At 41.4% G+C, this 19,844-nt stretch overlaps 2 protein-coding genes across 3 annotated transcripts in view; one reads left to right on the top strand and one right to left on the bottom strand.

Annotated features, from left to right (window-relative positions):
• Positions 1-462: 462 nt before the first annotated feature.
• trpc6a (transient receptor potential cation channel, subfamily C, member 6a) lies at positions 463-9,123 on the top strand. Of its 2 annotated transcripts, none has more exons than XM_031872650.1 (14): positions 463-629; positions 1,948-2,267; positions 3,325-3,457; positions 3,664-3,964; positions 4,653-4,838; positions 5,125-5,289; positions 5,401-5,644; positions 5,721-5,948; positions 6,519-6,783; positions 7,496-7,691; positions 7,780-7,980; positions 8,196-8,252; positions 8,592-8,667; positions 8,781-9,123. In XM_031872650.1, the coding sequence occupies exons 1-14, from the start codon at positions 490-492 to the stop codon at positions 8,918-8,920; spliced, it is 2,652 nt and encodes an 883-aa protein (XP_031728510.1). In that variant the 5' UTR covers positions 463-489; the 3' UTR covers positions 8,921-9,123. The 2 variants fall into 2 exon arrangements, with proteins under 2 accessions (XP_031728510.1, XP_031728509.1); XM_031872649.1 differs by having other exon boundaries at positions 1,945-2,267.
• arhgap42a (Rho GTPase activating protein 42a) overlaps positions 8,422-19,844 on the bottom strand; it is a 15,393-nt gene continuing 3,970 nt past the window's right edge. Inside the window, exons 4-24 of the mRNA XM_031872648.1 lie at positions 18,304-18,375; positions 16,659-16,760; positions 16,454-16,564; positions 15,784-15,888; positions 15,374-15,503; positions 15,154-15,254; positions 14,580-14,689; positions 14,401-14,479; positions 14,259-14,298; positions 14,075-14,137; positions 13,893-13,967; positions 13,674-13,758; positions 13,540-13,598; positions 13,240-13,345; positions 12,621-12,780; positions 12,387-12,537; positions 11,475-12,185; positions 11,214-11,376; positions 10,768-10,839; positions 10,547-10,626; positions 8,422-10,030 (exon numbers count right to left, since the gene is read on the bottom strand). Of these exons, the coding sequence (XP_031728508.1) occupies positions 9,942-10,030; positions 10,547-10,626; positions 10,768-10,839; positions 11,214-11,376; positions 11,475-12,185; positions 12,387-12,537; positions 12,621-12,780; positions 13,240-13,345; positions 13,540-13,598; positions 13,674-13,758; positions 13,893-13,967; positions 14,075-14,137; positions 14,259-14,298; positions 14,401-14,479; positions 14,580-14,689; positions 15,154-15,254; positions 15,374-15,503; positions 15,784-15,888; positions 16,454-16,564; positions 16,659-16,760; positions 18,304-18,375 (2,664 nt within the window). The 3' untranslated portion in view covers positions 8,422-9,941. The remainder of the gene's footprint in view (positions 10,031-10,546; positions 10,627-10,767; positions 10,840-11,213; positions 11,377-11,474; positions 12,186-12,386; positions 12,538-12,620; positions 12,781-13,239; positions 13,346-13,539; positions 13,599-13,673; positions 13,759-13,892; positions 13,968-14,074; positions 14,138-14,258; positions 14,299-14,400; positions 14,480-14,579; positions 14,690-15,153; positions 15,255-15,373; positions 15,504-15,783; positions 15,889-16,453; positions 16,565-16,658; positions 16,761-18,303; positions 18,376-19,844) is intronic.

Below are 19,844 nucleotides of genomic sequence, written 5' to 3'. Positions count from 1 at the left end.
TGCTGGGAATTTAAACCCTGAGGAATCGCATCTGCTGTTCATCAGCAATCAGTTACTCCTGCACACACACAGACTCAACATGTTCTCTAAACACTGCGGTTTAAAATAGCATTTTACAGCGCAAGCATTAAAACTGTTGGCAAAGCACAGTATTGTGAGAATATTCTGTCCTTATCTACATAATCTTTGCAGGTTAGCCTGTATTCTCAAAACTAATGCAGGGAGTCCTGTGAGAGAAAATCAGGAAGAAGATTCAGCTGAAACAGTTAAGACAAATATAGCCATATGTCATCATAACACTGAGCTGCCCTCCACATCTGTATAGTTCAACAAGTAAATAAAAGTATAGTGGGACCCAGAAGGATACATTCTTTCTCAAGGACACAGAGACAGAGGGGGGAGGGCGACAGAGAGAGGGAGTCATGCCACAGACACTTGACTACTCCTTCGAATGAACCAGGACCCTCTCTACTGTTGACCACCTCCGGGATGAGCCACAGACCGCCAGCGCTTCATCACAACAGCCGGCCTGCGGGTTACAACGACAGCCCCAGGGCTCGCAGCCGCGATAACCTGCTGATGTACGATGACTTCGGAGAAGAAAACTGTTGCTCTGGACGATGCCTCGGGTGAGTCTTTCATTTACATACCCTACTCAGCCAGATGTGTGTGTGTGTGTGTGTGTGTTTCTGTATTCACCTTCATCTGCAGGTTTGGTTGAAATAACAGGAGAATTATGGATAGCATTTTCAATTTTACAGCATTTATTTTAATCCAGCATGTTTGATTATCATGTAAATTACAGGCATGTCCATGTATCACTGAAATTCACATTGATAAAATGTAGGCCCTGTTGTATAATCAGAAGTACTACGGTTGTGGATTTCCATGTTGCACATCATAAATGGATGGCAGCGAAAATTACTACTGATGAAGAAGCATAACATAAGGTAATAAGATAAAATCTTCAATTAATCCAGTTAAAGCTACAATGACCTCAACATGTCTGTAGCTACTTATTTCGATAATAAAAGTGTTCAGTCGTTTTTAAATCTTTAAAAACAACTACTAAAACGAGTTGATGGAGGTTAAAATGATTTTTTTTATGTTTGTGATGTCACAGAGTATCCTTTAATAGTCCCTCAAATGTTTAAGGATTATCTTATTTACTGCTTAATTCACTGTATGAGACAGCAGCTTTCTCAGGTTTATCTCTGAAAACCCATGGACAATAAAATATCAGATAATTAATATGAAAAACATGTCATGTTAATTTAAGTGGGGCTATTCTCTACATTACTATAGTTTACTTTCCAACGCTGCAGTTACGTGGAAAAAGATTATACTTTCTGGCAATCAACAAATGGTCCATGAGGAAGTGATTTGGTCAACAAAGTGAAATCAGGGTTGAAAGCATAACATTTCGATTTCAACTTTGGCCTGTATACTCTCACTATTGGTATTATTTTTTTACATTTTATCCAATCATTATAGAAAAGTTAAGATTGTAGTTTCTATAGAGCAATGTTTAAAACTGGTAAACTAGAATATAATAGGATACATATAAAAATACATTTATGTTTCATATTCATTGTAGTCAAATACTCTGTCAGAACTTAGAGTATTCAACATTTCACCTCTAAGTTCTAAGTTTTTTTTGTCAGATATTAAATACACCAAATAAAAGCTTGCAGCAGATCAACTTGGGATGCTTTAAAAAAAAGGCAAATTCTGTATTTGTTCTGCCAACACATAAGTAGAATTCATGATTTAATCCTATTATCCACATCTTAAGCCACTAAACATTTTGGCTGCAGAATGTGAAATTGAGATGAAACTGGGAACAAGTAACTAATGTTTTGTTTCCAAAAGGTTTTATGTGTGTGTATATAAGGTACCATGTGGACAATACTGTGTTTATGTCCCCCGACTCTCTGGCATCAGCAGCTCTGAGAGACAGCACATGGCTCCTATCGGTGCTATTAAACGACGCCAGGCTCTTCGTGGTCCAGCCTACATGTTCTCTGCTCCCGCAATCAGCCCGTCAGAGGTTGAGCAGCGTTTCCTGGAAGCAGCTGAATACGGCAACATACCAGAAGTGCGGCGCATGCTTCTCCAAGTACCCAACTTGAACGTCAACGCTGTGGACTACATGGGCCAGAATGCATTGCAGCGGGCTGTTGCCAACGAACATCTGGAGGTGACGGAGCTGCTGCTGGGGAGGACGGATTTGGCCAGAGTGGGTGATGCACTCCTGCTAGCCATCAGTAAGATGCATTTGTGTAAAAAGGCCAAACATATATTTACGGTTTTCATCACGCGTGGCATGAAGCTTTTAAAGATGTCATAGCAGGTAAAACCTACTGTGACATTGTCCATCATGCTTTACAATTTCAATCTAATTTATGATTTAATAGGGTCCTCCAACAAATCTCATAACGTCTACAGATAACAAATCAATACTAGATACTAGCCCAATGAAAGTGAATAGCCTCATAATGGGAGCTTTAAATCTAATTTAGTGTACTGTGACACAGTACACTATTATTTTAATAGAGCCAGTCTATGTAACCTGAATAAAATGATGGACTTTGTTAGCTAATTAAATACCCGAGATGATAATTAAGCAAAACGACCAAATACTAGACCACCACCCCTGTTAGCTTCTAGTGATCACAAGACTGTCAAATGGATTTATAGGATACAACGTTTTTCCACACTTGCTTAAGAGGAGCTACCTTTGACAGGCCACCATTTGTTTAAACAATGAATGAATCCATTATAAACAAGGTCAACTTAAATATCAGCTTCCAGACCAGCAAAGCAAACTTTAGATCACAGGAGTAGAACCTACCATGCTCACCTTTCTTTCTCAAAAGAAAGTCTTTGGTTGTATTTTGTTTACAATAAAATATAAATAATAATTTACTTGTAACGATGTACAAAAAAACAAGGCTGACCAGATAGAATACAGGTTAGCTATACAACACATGCATGCACAACATCTACTGATAACATCAGTCAGATTTGCCATTAGTTGGAAAAATACAAAAGTTGAAAAAGCACAGAAATGAACATGATATCAGGATTAACTGGAAACACAAACCTCCATTTATTTAACTGTAAATTGATGGTGAGCAACATGAGTTTGTTGTTGAGGGAGTTTGGATCAAAGCTTTGAGGCTGTTACTTTACACATTTTTTGTAAGGTCATAAACAACAACAAAAACCCAAATAGTACTAAGGCTGTCAAAGGAACCTAACCACCAACAGCTTTGCTCTCTCTCTCTCTGTGTGTGTGTGTGTGTGTGTGTGTGTGTGTAGGTAAAGGTTATGTTCGTATCACAGAGGCTGTGCTGTGTCACCCGGCGTTTAGAGATGCCCATCGTTTGACCGGGAGCCCTGCTCAAGCAGACATGTTGGATGACTTCTACGCTTACGATGAGGACGGGACGAGGTAAGGCAGTTAGAAGGCAGAGGCATCATTAAAATGTTTTAGTTCCCACAGCAGTGCAGCAGTGTAACCGGTAAAATAAATATCTAAATGCCCTGACATCTGGGCATGATGGTGAAGCATGAAACACCCGGTTATGATTATCTGATGCCACATGATCTATGTAAATGTATTGGTCTTTATGTATTTGTGTGTGCGCATCCCCACAGGTTCTCTCATGACGTTACTCCAGTGATCCTTGCAGCGCACTGCCAAGAGTACGAGATAGTTCACACCCTGCTGAGTAAAGGGGCTCGCATCGACCATCCTCATGATTACTTCTGCGACTGCGACTCCTGTAACTACCAGCAGCAGTTTGATTCCTTCAGCCACTCGCGATCCAGGATCAATGCCTACAGGGGACTCGCCAGTCCTGCTTACCTATCCCTGTCCAATGAGGACCCAGTATTGGCAGCCCTGGAGCTCAGCAACGAACTGGCCATGCTGGCTAATATTGAGAAAGAATTTAAGGTACAAATGTTATGAAATATCCTACAGAAAGAACCACCACCAGACTCTGTAATCACTGCGTAATCACTGTGCACGTACTGTACACGTGGCCTGAAAACCAGCTCATCGTCAAGTTCATAAAAAAATGCATTTGTCATGTTGTTGCCAACCAGCTGCCAGTAAAAGCTGCCAGTAAACACAAGAACACTTTATAAGTCTTAAAAGAGGAAGCAGAAACAGACGGGGGTCTAGATCTTGTCGTCACTGTCGACATTGTTGGTCTGACACACACGGTATAACAACTATAATTATTACTGGCCTGACAGTAAGATCGTATACTACTGGTATGATGCAATAAATAAATGTCGCAATCCAAATGCACAGCCCTCATGAATGAATTATAAAGCTCACCTTTCTTGGTATATAGGCAATTGTATGTCTAATAACTAATAAGATTTGAGGTCTGCAAACTTTTTCAAAAAACAGTTGTCAGTGATATATCACTGTCAATTTAATTGTAAACACTGTGCATAGTTATCTTTAACAGCCTACCTCTATCTTAAAATGATGACCATATTTCCTTTAAAGTTTAGAAGTGGCATATGTTACAGATAGGATGCTGTCAGATGGGTTGGACTACACCAGTAACCTCAGCATCAGACCATATCTCCTGCAATCTGATGCACATTTTTCCTCGTTGTGTTCGTAGAACGACTACTGCTGCCTGTCGAGCCAGTGTAAGGACTATGTGGTGGGCCTTCTGGATCTGTGTCGCAGCACGGAGGAGGTGGAGGCCATACTGAGCGGAGAAACTGACTCTGAAGACTGCTATGATCTACCCGGTCGCCCCTCCCTCACAAGGCTCAAATTAGCCATCAAATATGAGCTCAAAAAGGTTAGTATGCCCACAAACAGGCAATGATACAGAGGCAAGAACAAGTCACTGTTTTTGGTCATTTAAACAATATTAAAGAAAAAATAAAAGCTAAAATGATCAGCAGATTAATCGATAATGACAATAATTGTTTCATCCCTGTTTGCATTATGATGCACGGTGCTGCTTTGTGCTATTAGAGTTCAGGCGCCAGACTATTTACTGTACGTTCACACTTTGAAGCAATAAACATTTTGGTTTGAAGCCCTTTATATCCTGTATGCTCTCTAATGTCTTTGCCCTTCAGTTTGTGGCACATCCTAACTGCCAGCAGCAGCTGCTGAGTATCTGGTATGAGAATATGCCCGGCCTGAGACAGCAAACCACTGCCATCAAACTGCTGGTGGTGCTGGCGGTGGCTATCGGACTGCCTGGACTGGCTGTGGCTTACTTGATCGCTCCGTGCAGCAGAGTATGTAACATTCCTCCTAAAGAATGACGCTCACATAACTTCCTAAATACTGATTCCTTGCAGAAGGTTTTCTCTCATCCTCCTAGCGTTTCATCTCTCTCTCTCGATCAGATGGGGAAAGTGATGCGAAGCCCCTTCATGAAGTTTGTGGCCCATGCGTCGTCCTTCACAATTTTTCTGGGTCTTCTGATCCTGAATGCCGCTGACCGTTTCGCAGGCACCACCCTGCTGCCAAACATGACCCACCATGATCTCCCAGGAGGACTCAAACAGAGCTCTGACCCGCTGCTGCTCTACCGCATGACCACGACACCCTGCACGTGGATGGAGATTCTCATCATTTCATGGGTCATGGGTGAGCATTAGACAATCATGATGGAGGAACGTCGTGTCCTCCTGTACATCCAGTCATGTGACTTGTGTCGCTGCAGGTATGATCTGGGCTGAGGTGAAGGAGATCTGGAGTCTAGGGCCGGGGGAGTACCTGGTCGAACCGTGGAACTTCCTGGACTTTGGGATGCTGGCGATCTTCCTCGCGTCCTTCAGTTGTCGCTTCTCCACCCTGAGACACGCTGACTTAGCCCAGACCTATGTATACACACACTACACGACACTGATCAATGTCACACTGCCCCCTGAGATACACTACTTTACACTGGGTGAGCCTGCTCTCACACATGCACACACTGACAGACCGCCGCTCTTTAAACACCATCATTTACTTTTTGTACAAACAGTTGCAGTGAGTTAGTAGGAGCATACATTCCACTGTAGCAGAGATAACCGTCTGTTGGCTTCGGACTTTGAACACAGTTCATTTCCCTGTTTTTTATTGGGAACAAGATAAATCAGGCCAACTTTAGAGTAACAAATATACGAAATGGTTGTTTTTTTTAATGCAAATCTGAGTAACAGTTGCTTAGTTCAGTTGTTCCCAGCATTTTTGTTTTGTGACCCCTAAAAATACAAAAAGCAGTCTACTTGTAGCCCCTCAGTCACAGAGTACACATGTGTATTTGATAATAGTTGGATGACAGAAGTGGGAAAACTATTCAATGTGTCTCAAGAAAAGCAAAGATTACAGAAAAGTCCTCCCAAAATATGTTTCTATTCCTATAATCATAATCATGAGATAGTGGCTATCTCTATGAAATGGCTAATGGTGTCCTAATTAATAAACTTGTACAAAAGTCAGTCTACTGACTGATTCACACCTTGTTTTTCTGCAGCACGGATCTACTGGTTGCCTTCAGATCCCCAGCTGGTATCGGAGGGCCTGTACGCGGTGGCAGTGGTGCTGAGCTTCTCTCGGATCGCTTACATCCTTCCCGCCAACGAGAGCTTCGGTCCACTGCAGATCTCTCTAGGGAGGACTGTCAAGGACATCTTCAAATTCATGGTCATCTTCATCTTGGTCTTTCTGGCGTTCATGATCGGCATGTTCAACCTGTACTCCTATTACCTGGGGGCGAAGCAGAATGATGCCTTCACAACGTGAGATACCTGCATTTGTTCCTATACGTGCTTTTAGAGAACATTTTTTGGTCTTGATCAAAGTTGGATTTATGGAAACATGGATGCATTAAAAGTATAATTCACATTCACATCACTTACATTAAAAAAAGTTGCTATTCAGTATTCAAATCACCGTGGATAATTGAGCATCTTTATATGAAATCACTGAAAATAGGGATTTCCAACATTTTCTGGCTTGTCACCCTTTAAAATATCTTCGTGGGACTCCTTATCGTAGGTTACGCCCTCAGTGTGAACACAAAAAATGTGTTTTTCCCTCTCAGATTATTTTATTTAAAGGATTTCTAGAGGCTGGAAGAGGTGGAAATATATCCTGCATTTCAAAATACAAGCAAAATTACAGGAAAGTCAGAAATAATTAAATAAAATAGAGATCTGTATTATCTTTCTTATCCTTTTAATCCCCTCAGATTTATCTTGGGACCCATTGTGGGGGACCCGAGCCCCTGGTTGGAAACCACATCTTGCCATAAATATATTATGACAGATTGCCAATCTTATGTAATTAATTCTTGTACATGCAGAAGACAAATGACCTAAAACCTCAACTCCTTCCGTTTTCTCACAGAGCATCTTCAACATCGCCGTCCTGATGATTAATGGTTTGTTTGAATTCAGAAATAACTTGTCTGTGATCTCCCTCCATTTCCTTCTCTGTGCGTGCATCCAGCCTGGAGGAGAGCTTCAAGACCTTGTTCTGGGCTATATTTGGACTGTCTGAGGTCAGATCTGTCGTGATCAATAATGGACACAAGTTCATCGAGAACATCGGTTACGTGCTGTACGGGGTTTACAACGTCACCATGGTGATAGTGCTGCTCAACATGCTCATCGCCATGATTAACAGCTCCTTCCAGGAGATTGAGGTTCGTCATCAAAGTACTAATCATGTGCTTCAGATACAATTTGATATACTTTGTTTTTTTGTAAGGACTAACGGATGGATTTCTTTAGGACGATGCTGATGTGGAGTGGAAGTTTGCTCGGGCCAAACTCTGGTTCTCCTACTTTGAGGAGGGGAGGACGCTCCCAGTGCCCTTTAACCTGGTCCCCAGTCCCAAATCTATGCTGGGAATAGCAAAGGCCATCAAGACCCTGCTCCTACAGTATGTGGCAGGACACAGTGAGGAGAAAACTGAGACACAGCTCAACCAGGTACCACACAATACGGACATGTACATTGTATATATATATATATATATACAGCATTTATCCATTCTCAGCTTGTATGGTATAAACCCTGATACTTATTGGAGCTTTACAGGCAGAGCCTGAGCACCTCCCAGTGGTTTTACTGCTGCACCACAGAGTTTAACATGAGAAGTGTCACAATTCTGTTCAGTGAAGTTTATTTCAGCTTCATTTTTCAGCTCGGAGTAGGCAACAATTCAGATTTTGGTGCTTCTACCAGCTCATCCAGATATCAGGTATGTACCTCTGTGTATTTCACAAAATTTCAGACAAAAAAAACATGTACAGTATGTGAGAAGCTTCTACTACAGAATTAGATTTTACAAAAAAATGAATGAAAAGCTTATAAAATATGATACATTGCTACACTATTACTACCCAGCAGTAAACTACACTGTTACATTTACAAAACGTGATTCATTTTCACGTTAGTACAGCAATAAAATCATGATTTTCTGCAAGAATTAATTGAGAATTTAAATCTGGGACTTTTATATATCTAATCCAATATATCTAATATTGTAAATTATACATGTTCTAAGATATTTGAGCACTTTTTCCATCTCTGGTTGCAGAAGATCATGAAGCGTCTAATAAAGCGTTACATCATCAAATCTCAAGCGGACAAAGAGAGTGACGAGATCACCGAAGGTAAAAATCAACACAATGATGCTGAAACTGAACTTGTTTCACTTGTTGTATCCATTTTAAATATAAAGCTATTCTTGTCACATTTATAGTATTTTTCTTCTATTGTTCTTCAGGTGAACTGAAAGAGATCAAGCAGGACATCTCCAGTCTGCGATACGAGCTGCTGGAGGAGAAATCCCAGAACATAGAGACGCTGGACGGACTGCTGAGGAGGCTGGCAGAGATCAGTACCCCGTCAGCAGCGCTGCCATAAAGCTGCACGGCTCAGACAGTTTTAAGTGCCTGCTCTCCAACACTGACTGTCGATACAGAGCGGTGGTGACAAAACATTGACAACATAAAATAAGAATGTACAGTATATGACATAAGATTAAAATGTATTTTGTGAATTGTATAATTATGTGTTTATGTGTTTATAATGCACACAAAGTACAGAAAAGATGATGGGACCTCCCTCACCTACCAAATACAGTCCATCATTATACATTCACACACATGGATACACGTTACAACATTAAGGGATATGAATACATATAATTTGTAGAAAAAGGCATGCACCTTGGCAGAACTAACGTACAGAGCTTCCCCTGATATTTGGAATATAAAGAATAATTTGTTTTGCACAGCTGCATATAGTATAACTAGATATCTTTAAGGAAACTTTGATAGACACAAAATAATGATAAAGCAAACTACAACTACACGTTTTTAAGTTAAGTACTTGTCTTTTATTTAGACGGCATAGAAACTGACAGACAGTAGAGGGACGGTGTAATGGAAGGATTCAGTCTTAGACCATCAGTTCATACTGTTCAAGGCACAGGTGTGAACACTTCATCTCTGGACTCACAGCCTATAACATTAATACGATAGTAAACACATACATTATCAGGATGTGATAGAAAACACACTGTCTACATGTACCTTACAGACACATTTCATAACATAAAAGAGGAGATAATAACGTTGATTAAGTGACACCGTCATGTATGAATGCAGTTAAAGTCAGACAACAAGATTTTAACATCTACTGTATTATAAACTGGTTAACAACCCCTAACATGGTTCACATATAGTAGTCAGATATACATACAGTAAATGCATCGTTCACATGCAGCCCCAGTAGTTCAGTGATAACAGTCACAGTCACATGATGAATATATTAGATCTCTGACTAGCAGCACAGAGTTTTACTGGATGCACTTTAGATCCCTAAAGTCAAAGTTAGATCTTTGTGTTATTCAGTGATGGGGGTGATGTCATCATCGGGTCTGTCACATGTATGTGATGTAGTTTTCAGGTATGAGGCCTGTTCTTCCATTGTACGTCGCCTGAAGCCAACCTGGTTCCACAGACGCGTACACTGCAGACACAAACAACTCGAGTCAAAGCAAAGACCTTCATATATGAATTTAACCAATTTACATCTTATATAATGACTCACACTGACACCCATAAACTTAAACCCATTTACAACTTCTAAGCACACGTTAGACTTAGGATAGTACAGATGTACTGTGATCTGTACACTCCCTGAATGAACAACCTACATTAACATCCGTGTTACGTTGTTATGAAGTGGGTGAAAAGGTTCTATGTAACTTTTCACCTTTAAAGAAACACTGACAGTTAAGAAACAACTGTGATTATAGAGGTTACTCTCAAGGAATGAATCAGCAAAACATAAGCATTACATGGAGAATGATCTTCAGATTACATTTAAGGATAAATCTAAATATATTTTTGAACACCTAGTAAGTACCCCATGTCAGATGTCACTATACAAATTACAAATCCAGCTTCAGATCACATGTTAATACCAGGTGTAAATGGGGCTAAAGTTTCCTCAGGAAATGAAACCTGCGAGTGTTTTTCCTACCGTTTGAGATCAGCGCCCCCTGTGGAAAACTGAGCTCATGGCTGTGCTCTGCCTCACAGGAGTAGAGAGCCTTTGCATCCCTAGGAGAAAGAGAGATTTAGGAAGATTCCTTTTATCAATATGTTTTACTTGGCTTGTGCAGACTTCCATAACTTACTAATGACGAGATAGCTTCAGGAATAGAAAAGGTTGATCCTCAAACAAGCTCAAAATCAACATACCTTCCTGAGGAACATACGTCTAGTGCCGAGGAGAATACTGAACTCTCACGCTGCGGTAGTCTGACTGATAATCTGTAACACACAAACACAAAATTAGCTCTGCATACAATTCCCAGGATCATTTCACAAATCACAAATCACAGTTGACAGTCGTAGAAGTCGTATCCCTTTGAAGTAAAGCCAACCAGCGTGATTCACAGGATGACTGATCTGTGTTTACATTTTCATCTCAATGGAACTTTTTGTGTGAAATATTTTGACTTTTTGAAGTTTAAAAACTTGACCTTTCCTTACAGTATCACTCTTCATCGAAACAGTTGTTTTCTCCTGGGATAAACTATCCAATGAGTCTTTTTCTTCTCTTGAGAGCACAGATCGAAGGCTGTGCTGTACGACCAGAGGACCTTAATGTCTGAGATACAAAGATATATTTTACAGACACTCACACTGATCCAGGTCTCTGGTAACCGTTGCTGGATGCGGCGGCAGCAGAGTGTTTTGTAATCAGATCGGAGCCACAGCGGATGTGTGAAGGTTTACGTTTGCACGTTGCCTCCTGTGGGTCCAGCGACATGAGACTCTGTACCGATCCGTGACAGCTTTTGTAATCTGCGACGGAGACACGAGAAATTAGAGCCGAACATAAACAGGGAAGTGACAGATGCTTCTCACTGTCAACACACTTGATCCCACAGAGACGTACGCACCCTCAGAAATGTGTAGGGAGGTCAGAGAGGAGGACATGGAAAGCTGGTCGCGGAATAATGAAGAGGAGGAGGAAGAGGAGGAGGAGGCATTCATGTAAGTTTTTCTGTGCTGCCGAGAAGGAGAGGTAGTCACTTTGGTTTCCGTGACAGTAGAGGAGGCGCTGGATGCATTTCTTTGATCGACTGAATGAGAGCTCTTCAGAGAGGAGACAGACGACGCTCGCTGAAGAGGTCGACCCTCCCTGAGAGAGGAGGCGCGCTCCACTGAAGAGTGCTGGATGGAGGCAGTGGACAAGGAGGCTACGGAAGGAGATCTTGACTCTTTTACAGATGACAAGGAGGCAGTCGAGTTTCCTTTGACAGACAGACTCCTCTCTGTGGAGAGTAAAGAGGACGTGGAGGAGGACACAGAGGAAGTCTGTTGGGCCGGAGTGATCTGGGAGGAAGTACTGGGACAGGAAGGCGTAAGGTGAGGGGAGGCCGTGTTGTCTGTCGGGTGTTTCTGATCCTTCCCGTTTGAGGAGTTGTGGGACGGCGAGCAGGAGGAAGCTGCATGAGGAGACACCGGTGGTGTGGAGGACGAGTCGGGTTCGGCAACAGGAGAGGACGGAGGAGAGGTCTGAGACAATCCGTTCTTCTCAGAGGAGTGTGAGGACAGAGACTCCTGGCTGCCCATCGGAGTCGTGCTGGGGCTGCTACTGAAGGTGTCACCTGGAGGGAGAAATGGAAACGAGTCACATAATAAAGAGGCTGAATGACAACGATTAGTCCGTCCCACTGCTATTTTATTAGCCCATTAACTTGTGTATATGTATGAAAAGTAACTCACAGATATAACTGTGAAATATAATGTTGTGGAGTAACTGTCACGAGTGGCAGGATAAAGGAGCTGTCGGCTGCAGAGAGACTCACTGTCGTTGTCTGCCAGGCAGAGAGCCGGAGGGTAGAGACGGGCCTTCCTCTTTCCAGTCGACAGACAGATGGCCTTGTTCCTCCGAGGAGTCGACCGAGAGGATGGAGGCTGAGGTAACGGCACCGACAGGTCTGGGGCCTCACCAAATATCTGGCAGGAACATACATTTCCTGTTAGGTGTGTGTATGTGCGTGTGTTTGTGTGAATGCTTATGTGTGTATTTGTAAGCGTACCTTGTGGTGGTTCTCAATGATAATCTCCACCACAATGTTTTGAAACTTGATGTTCATCATAGCAGCCACCGTCTCCTCCTGCGACCTCATCAGCGTGGGGCCGAAGATCATTCCCAGGTTGGACACAGTCATCAGGTTCTGGTCACTGTGAGAGGACACCCTGCGCACACACACACACACGCACACACACACACACACACACGCACACACACACACACACACACACACACACACACACACACACACACACAGATACACGTGATGAGCATGTATATTTATCACATATCATATCGCAAAGACATAAGACAAAAGGAGTTTAAAGAAACCGTAAAAAAAGAAGAGGAATTTGAATGGGAAAAATATTTCAAAAATCAATTGCAACCCAACTTTCAGTATATTTAAATTACATCTTGTCTTGTCTACATGTTTGACAGAATATTGGAAATATGAAGATATCATTGCAAACGCCGACCGGCTAAAAGACTATTTCCATAAGTCGAGGAAAATATGACTGTATAAAACATTTTCAAATATATTTAACGAAAATAAGATGCTCTCAAAGCTACAATCGGGCATTTTCAAGGCATTGGACAATAAAAGAACAGTGTGTGTTACATACTTGTGAAGGTGGTTGGTTAGGATGTCCAACATAGCTCTGTTTTTTTCTGGTAGTTTGTGTACAAGAGCATGAATTGCTCTCACTCTATACTTCTGGTTGTCATACTCTGTGAAACAAGGAAAGAGCACAGAGTAAGAAATATGATTTAGTGTTGAGAGGGTGACCTTATGTGCTTCTGTTTACATGACATACAATGTATGAGGCAGTGAATTCAGTACAAACACTATTTAAATAACAGCAAATTGTGTCTATCACACTCTGTGTTCTATGTGTTGAAAGAGAGGCAGGAAGGGCTCTTACTTGCAGCCTTGATGAATTCTTTATGCAGTCTGTAGGTCAGTACTGGTTCTGCCAGACACCTGCACACACATAAAAAATCATGAATTCATAATTCATGAGAGGTGTTATTAAAAAACTTTGTACTGTATTGTTACCTGAAATAATTCTTTAGACCGCTGGTGATGGTCTTGTTGTCCCAGGCCTCTGCATCCAGCTGCATGTCAGTGGGAGCTGTGGATGCTGGAGGAACGTAGATAGTAAATTATTTATCTGTAGCAATGGATTTTTATTACACGAGCTATTCGCTGTGCTTGAATAAGTCTCCACCATACAGGAAAATAACACCGTGCAGAGGAAAGCAGGGTGTTTCTTACCAAACACACTCGTCATCAACCGCTGCACTTTGGAGTTGACTCCCCCAGTCCTGTACAGTCCCAGGGTGGTAATGCCTAAACACACACACATAACACACAGATATGTTCAACAATTCAACAATGCAACAAATAAATACTCATTGGAAATATTTTCCTCATATGAACATTTCAAGGAGGAATACCTCTCGTTTCAACCAGCTCGATACACTTCTTAACAAAGTTGAAGCCTGCCTTGTTGAGAAATGCTGTAAAAAAACAAAAAACATGTTCACCTTAACATCTGATACATTGCAAGACATACTAACAGATGTTAATGAATAGAATCTTTTGAATTAAATCAAGAACAGCACAAATTGGGATACTTACTCTCCTCCTTTTTACTCAGTAAAGAAGGCAGAGTGTAAATCTGAACGAAGGCAGAAAACATGTTGATGTATGTGTTAGTATTTCAAACATTACTGGTACTGTATCATTTCTATAATTTATTTAAGGGTGAAGTTATTCATACAGGTTCTTTTCCATCCATTGCCTCCATCCACAGCCGCCTGTTTGCCTCAGAGAGTGCTTGCAGGGTGATGACGGCATGTCTGCAGAGAAAGAGATCATTTTATCTCAATGTATTTATCATACAGACAGTCGTGTTGCCCTCACATAGTTCTCTGCGTTATTTCCCCCCCCCCCCCTCACCTCTCCACCACCTCGATGTCAAAGCAGAAGCGTTTGTCAATTGAATCTGTCTTCCTTCTGACACAAGAGCGCAGCTTGAACATCTCAGGCGTACCGTTCACCACGCCGTTCTGTGAACAGAGAGATGAGAATTTGCGATACGCAATTCACGTGTGGTCTTGTTAGGACTCACACAAAGTGTGAGCTTCTGATCAGTGTTGCTCATTACGGTGAGGACCATTTTGGTGTTTTAACATCTCAACAATATACTTCCTACTTTTCAGTTTGCTTCAAAACATCATTTAAATGTACTTACAAACGTGACACTAGCTTGAGGTTTGTAGTTAGTAGTTTGTTTTTCTCAAAGTTGCATAAATAGCTACTTAACACTATACTGCAGTTTGCAGAGAGCTTCTTGCTGGTACTTGTAGGAAGCTGCTAAACAGAGTTGTGTTACCTGCTTAGAATAACATTACCATATGACAAAAATGTAGCTCAGGGTTGTATAAGTTGACTTTCGCTGTGGATTTTAACGCTTGTAAATGGGAAAACAAAACATTCAGCGTGTGGTTATTCATCTGTGCTACCAGCTCACCTGTCTGCTGGCTGGTCTGGCCTCTGTGTTGCTCATGGTGAACATCTTGGAGCTTTTTTCATAGGTACAGTAGTATCTGGTCCACACACTGCCCAATGGACCTAAAATACACGACAACCATTCATGCAGGGGCAATTGTGTGTGTTTTAACAGACTAAAGTCTTTCTTCACAGCATAAGTGAGAGAGAAAATGTGATTTTTGTGTTTTGTGTGTGCTCACGTTTCTCCTGTATATACAGGTATCCCTCCATGGTAAAGACACTGGGGGCTTGGAAGTCTTCTTCTGCAGACCGGATCCTCTTCATCAGCCTCTCAACCTCAGCACGCGTACTTTCAAAGTTATTGCGAGCCTTTTCAACATACATTACAAACTGCATTGAAAGATGGTTTGCGAACATATTTATATGAAACATAAAATCTTTGAAAGAGTTTGAACATAATGGATTCAGGACTGCATAATAAGCTTCTGGTCACTTTAAGTAGTTTCAACATGCAAAGGAGTACCAGGGGTGTAAGGTTTCCTCTTTGGGAAACTGACTTTCACATCTCTCTAAATGGCAGCTCAGACCGGATCAAACAAGTGATATTAGGTCCAGGTTTGGTTTACAGGTTTGCAGTAAACATACTTACATTCTGCAGGTTGAACTGAAGCTGCTGCTTGTAGGGTTCAAACTCATTGGCCAGCTCGTAACCCTCATGGTAGAATGTAAACAAACCCTGCAGGAAGGCTAATAACTGAAGATCAGAGGGAGAAAGCCGCAGGACAAATGTTAGCTGGGGGCTTGGGAGTGTAGAGTACAAGGAGGGGATTACAAAAGTATGATCGTCTGTCATCTGCTCAATCAATTCGAGATTGCAATAGGAGAAAAAAAACTACACAACAAAGAGTTTTCCTCTCTGTCAGGCAGAAGAGATCTCCATGCGGGAAGTGCTACTCCAGCAACAGGAAGTGGGCTTTACTGATATCTATCATTAAAATGTTTTAATCACCGGCCAAACAGTGTGTGTAATCTGTGTTTTTCAGAACCTGGTTTCGCTGTGTTTCCATAATCATGTCTGCATGCACACTCACTATTACTGATACTGGCTTTTTTGGCTGCAATTATGACTTCATGTTTACCTCATTGTTTACATGCAGCACAAAAAAAGACTTATCAGTCATATTTTCCTGTGATGAAACATTGTTTATCGGTGACTGTGTTCACCCTCCACTGGTCAGAGCTGTGAAGGCCCAGCAGCACGGTTCACTTGTGCTAAAGTTGCATATAAGCACGATCATAACGTATGTAAGTGATCTCACCGGCTCCACAAATTCAAACTTCTTTCTCTCCTGCACTTCTTGGATCTTGAAGACATACTGCAGCGATGCATCATAAAAAACCTGCCTGTCCTTACTCATCTGTGAATCGGCCTACAACAAAGACAAAAACAACACCCATGTAGTACTTTTTGTTACCTAACACATGTTGGAGGAACTGTACGTTTTTAGAAGTCTAACGATTTACCTCGTGTAGCTGTGATTCCTTCTTTTTGGAGGACACGCTGAGGTGTTTCTCCAGAACAGAGTAGTACCTTTCTGTCTCCTTGTCAAACTGCTTCTTTCCCTCCTAAAGAAGACAGGGGTGTAGAGGACATGGGCAATTAATACAATCTGCTCCTAAAGGTCTTTAAATTCACTTTCTTACATACAACAGTGTTTCACACTTGATTATTATGTCACTGTCCCCAGTCCTTTACGTCTCATTCGCGAGAAGGACGAGCATTTTTCAACACAAGTGCAAACTGAGATACCAACGTGAAGATAATATGTTTTATGATACTTTATGATTCTTTACTTATGTTTTTTTTTGTACATTAATTCCTCACATGCATTTGTATTTATTGTTTTTGGAACACATGCAGCTATACAAGAACTTAATAATTAAATTAAACTAAATTAAGAAATTTGAAAAGAAATAAGAATTCTGAACAACTAGGGAACATATTATTCAAATCAGTAAATAACTGATCGAACAAATATGTAAATACCACATGAATTTTAGTAGATATTCCATGCGAGTTTAAAGTACTTGACAGTCTAACCAGTTCAACTGGTTAGAAATAAATAAAAACAACAAGACTAACAGTCTACATCCATGTACTTAGCAGAGTGGTACTTTGAGCTAAATGCTAATATCGATAACATACAATGTCAACGCTAACATGATTATGTTAAGAGGGTCCATGAATGTTTGATCCAAATTTCATGCCAATTGTTGTCAAGATATTTCAGGCTGGACCACAGCCATTGTCCGACCCACTGACCGGCAGACCGGCAGTACTCTAGTGTGGCTCAAAATACCAAAATGCCACAAATCAGTGAGACCACCGTAAGGTTGCTACCATTAATAATGGAGGAGACACTGCCAACATATTTTGGACAACAGCTATTTTGAAAGACAGCTGCGGCTCCAGACTCCACACGTCCAACCACTGTTTCTGGCTCAGCGACATCAGTTTGCGGTTGTGCTGCTCACACACTCCTGCCACATTCTACAGGCTGCGGAAAACACTTCGATCAACACAGAGAAACGAGTTGTGATTTCACTTCCAGGGTTAGTCAGAGCTGTGAGCAGTTCTACTTTCTGAAACCCCGTCTACTGCACGCTACTGCTGTCTTTTTATTTTTTGGTCTGAGAGAGAGCAGAGAGAAAAGAAATGAGATAAACTGAATTATAAGACTTGAGACAGCTGCTGAAAGCAGACACCAGACTCACTTTGTGTTTATACTGTCTCACTGAGTTCAACTATCTCTCTGTCTGTGACGCGCTCCCCGTCTCCCCCCCCAGCGTCCGTTCCCATGACCTTGTTACTGACACTGGACCGTGTTCCATCGTTTGTCCGAACAAATTGGATTCTCTGACCACTGACTGGGACCAGACCAGAGCAGGAGGATCTGTGTTCATCACCTTCAGTGTTGGATAACTAACGAGCACAGCCTGCTTAATGAACTTAGCTTCACATATTGGCCTTTTTAAAACCTCAGCAGATACTGTGTGCAGTTTTGAATATCACCTGTGAGTAAAAGCAAAAGTTAACTGGTTCAGTACCTTTGCGTTAGTAATCTAATCAGCTTTTGTTAGCCTTCGATTCTAACAACAGCAGAAGTACCTTAACAGCTCCAATCTGCTCCTTACGAAATCTCTCGAGGGGTGAGATCAACACGTCATCGGCATTCTGGATCTGAGTGAGGAAAAACACACAACAGTCAGCTCAGTGTGTCATAGCAGTAAATACTAATAAAGACCGGCAAAACAGTGATGACTTCAGTGTCACTTTTTGGGACAATTTTGTGCTAAAGAGACAAATGTCTTGACATTCCTGCTTCATTTCAGAGTAGATGTCGACATAGACCACTGAGGAAAAGGTCAAATTCAATCCTACAACTTAGAATCTCGCTGTGATTGAATCTCGCTCTTGATTAATATATCGCACATGATTTATTTACTTACTGGGTACATTCCAAAAATACCATAGCAAAACCCTGCACAAACCTCAGTTACAGTCAGTTTATGAGCGAGATATGAGAAGCTTATTATCCAACACTATAAGCGTGATTAGTGTGCGATTGATGGACTTTGCTCAAGGTTAATATCAAAGTCACGAAAAGTCATGCTGAGGCTTTGACTGCATTTAGGCACGGTGTTGACATGCTAGCAATGACAATGCTAACATGCTGATGCAAAGAAGGAATCATGTTTACCATGTTTACCAGATCCAGATGTTCAGATTCAATACGCTTTATTGGGATGAATGTAACAAGGACAGTATTGCCACAGCATCAAGTTATAATGAGATTATAATGAAAATAAAACAAGGTAAAATTCATAAAATTAAGAAATTAGCAGATAACTATTAGTTGAACATGTTAGCATGCTAATATTTGCCAATTAGCACAAGACACAAACAACAGTTGAGGCTGATGGGGACGTCATTATTAAAGCAAATATTTATTTAACCTAAAGGCAAGATGATGGTGCATCAGTCCGTACAGTATGTATGAGAAACTCGTTGATGTTGAGACATGAGCCGAGCAGTAAGGAAGGCTACAGAGCTGTTATCAGAGCTCTGGTGTTTATACAAAGTCTCGGCGGTCTTTAGTCATGAGTCTAAAGTCACGTCTTGCTTTGTTCTGTCTAGTTGATTTAAGCAGTAGACTCTAAATAGCTTCCCAGCCCTGCATCATGACTTTACTTTCACTTCACTTTTGTTTAGTACCGGGCCAGTACCCCGAAGAAAGGTCTCCTTTCTTTGTATGGTTTCCTTTTTCACCACATTACAATATGTAGGAGGAAACTGAACACTAAGAGACTGAAAGGAATGTAATAATAGTCCTTTCAGGTTGAACAGGGAGGTATTTCAGAGGAACCCATTCGCTGGAATTGCCCTTTTACTCAATAATGATGGTATTAGTAGAGTTTCAGACCTATCTGCAGCATACAATTAAATTGCACACAAACACACACACATAAATGCACACACACGCAGGACCCTTTTATAGACTTTCCCAGGCAGTCAGGCCTCTGCTCACGGTCTCACAGGGGAATTGGCAGAATAGGTTCCACATGGTTCTTCTGTAACCAGACCATGCACACAGCCAAGTCTCACACACACACACACACACACACACACACACACACACACACACACAC

The sequence above is a fragment of the Anarrhichthys ocellatus genome, unplaced genomic scaffold (genome assembly GCF_004355925.1).
Source record: "Anarrhichthys ocellatus isolate YVR2014 unplaced genomic scaffold, GSC_Weel_1.0 scaffold65, whole genome shotgun sequence".
NCBI classification, from domain to species: domain Eukaryota; kingdom Metazoa; phylum Chordata; class Actinopteri; order Perciformes; family Anarhichadidae; genus Anarrhichthys; species Anarrhichthys ocellatus.
Note: the sequence above shows the minus strand (reverse complement) of the source record. Positions and strands in the feature narration are given on the sequence as shown.

Bases quoted from the DNA above. Each gene is read 5' to 3' on its own strand.
- trpc6a (XM_031872649.1), top strand. From the start codon at position 490: ATGAGCCACAGACCGCCAGCGCTTCATCACAACAGCCGGCCTGCGGGT. The intron at 630-1,944 runs GTGAGTCTTTCA...CTCTGGCATCAG, and splicing joins TGCTCTGGACGATGCCTCGG to CAGCTCTGAGAGACAGCACA. The intron at 5,949-6,518 runs GTGAGCCTGCTC...GTTTTTCTGCAG, and splicing joins GATACACTACTTTACACTGG to CACGGATCTACTGGTTGCCT.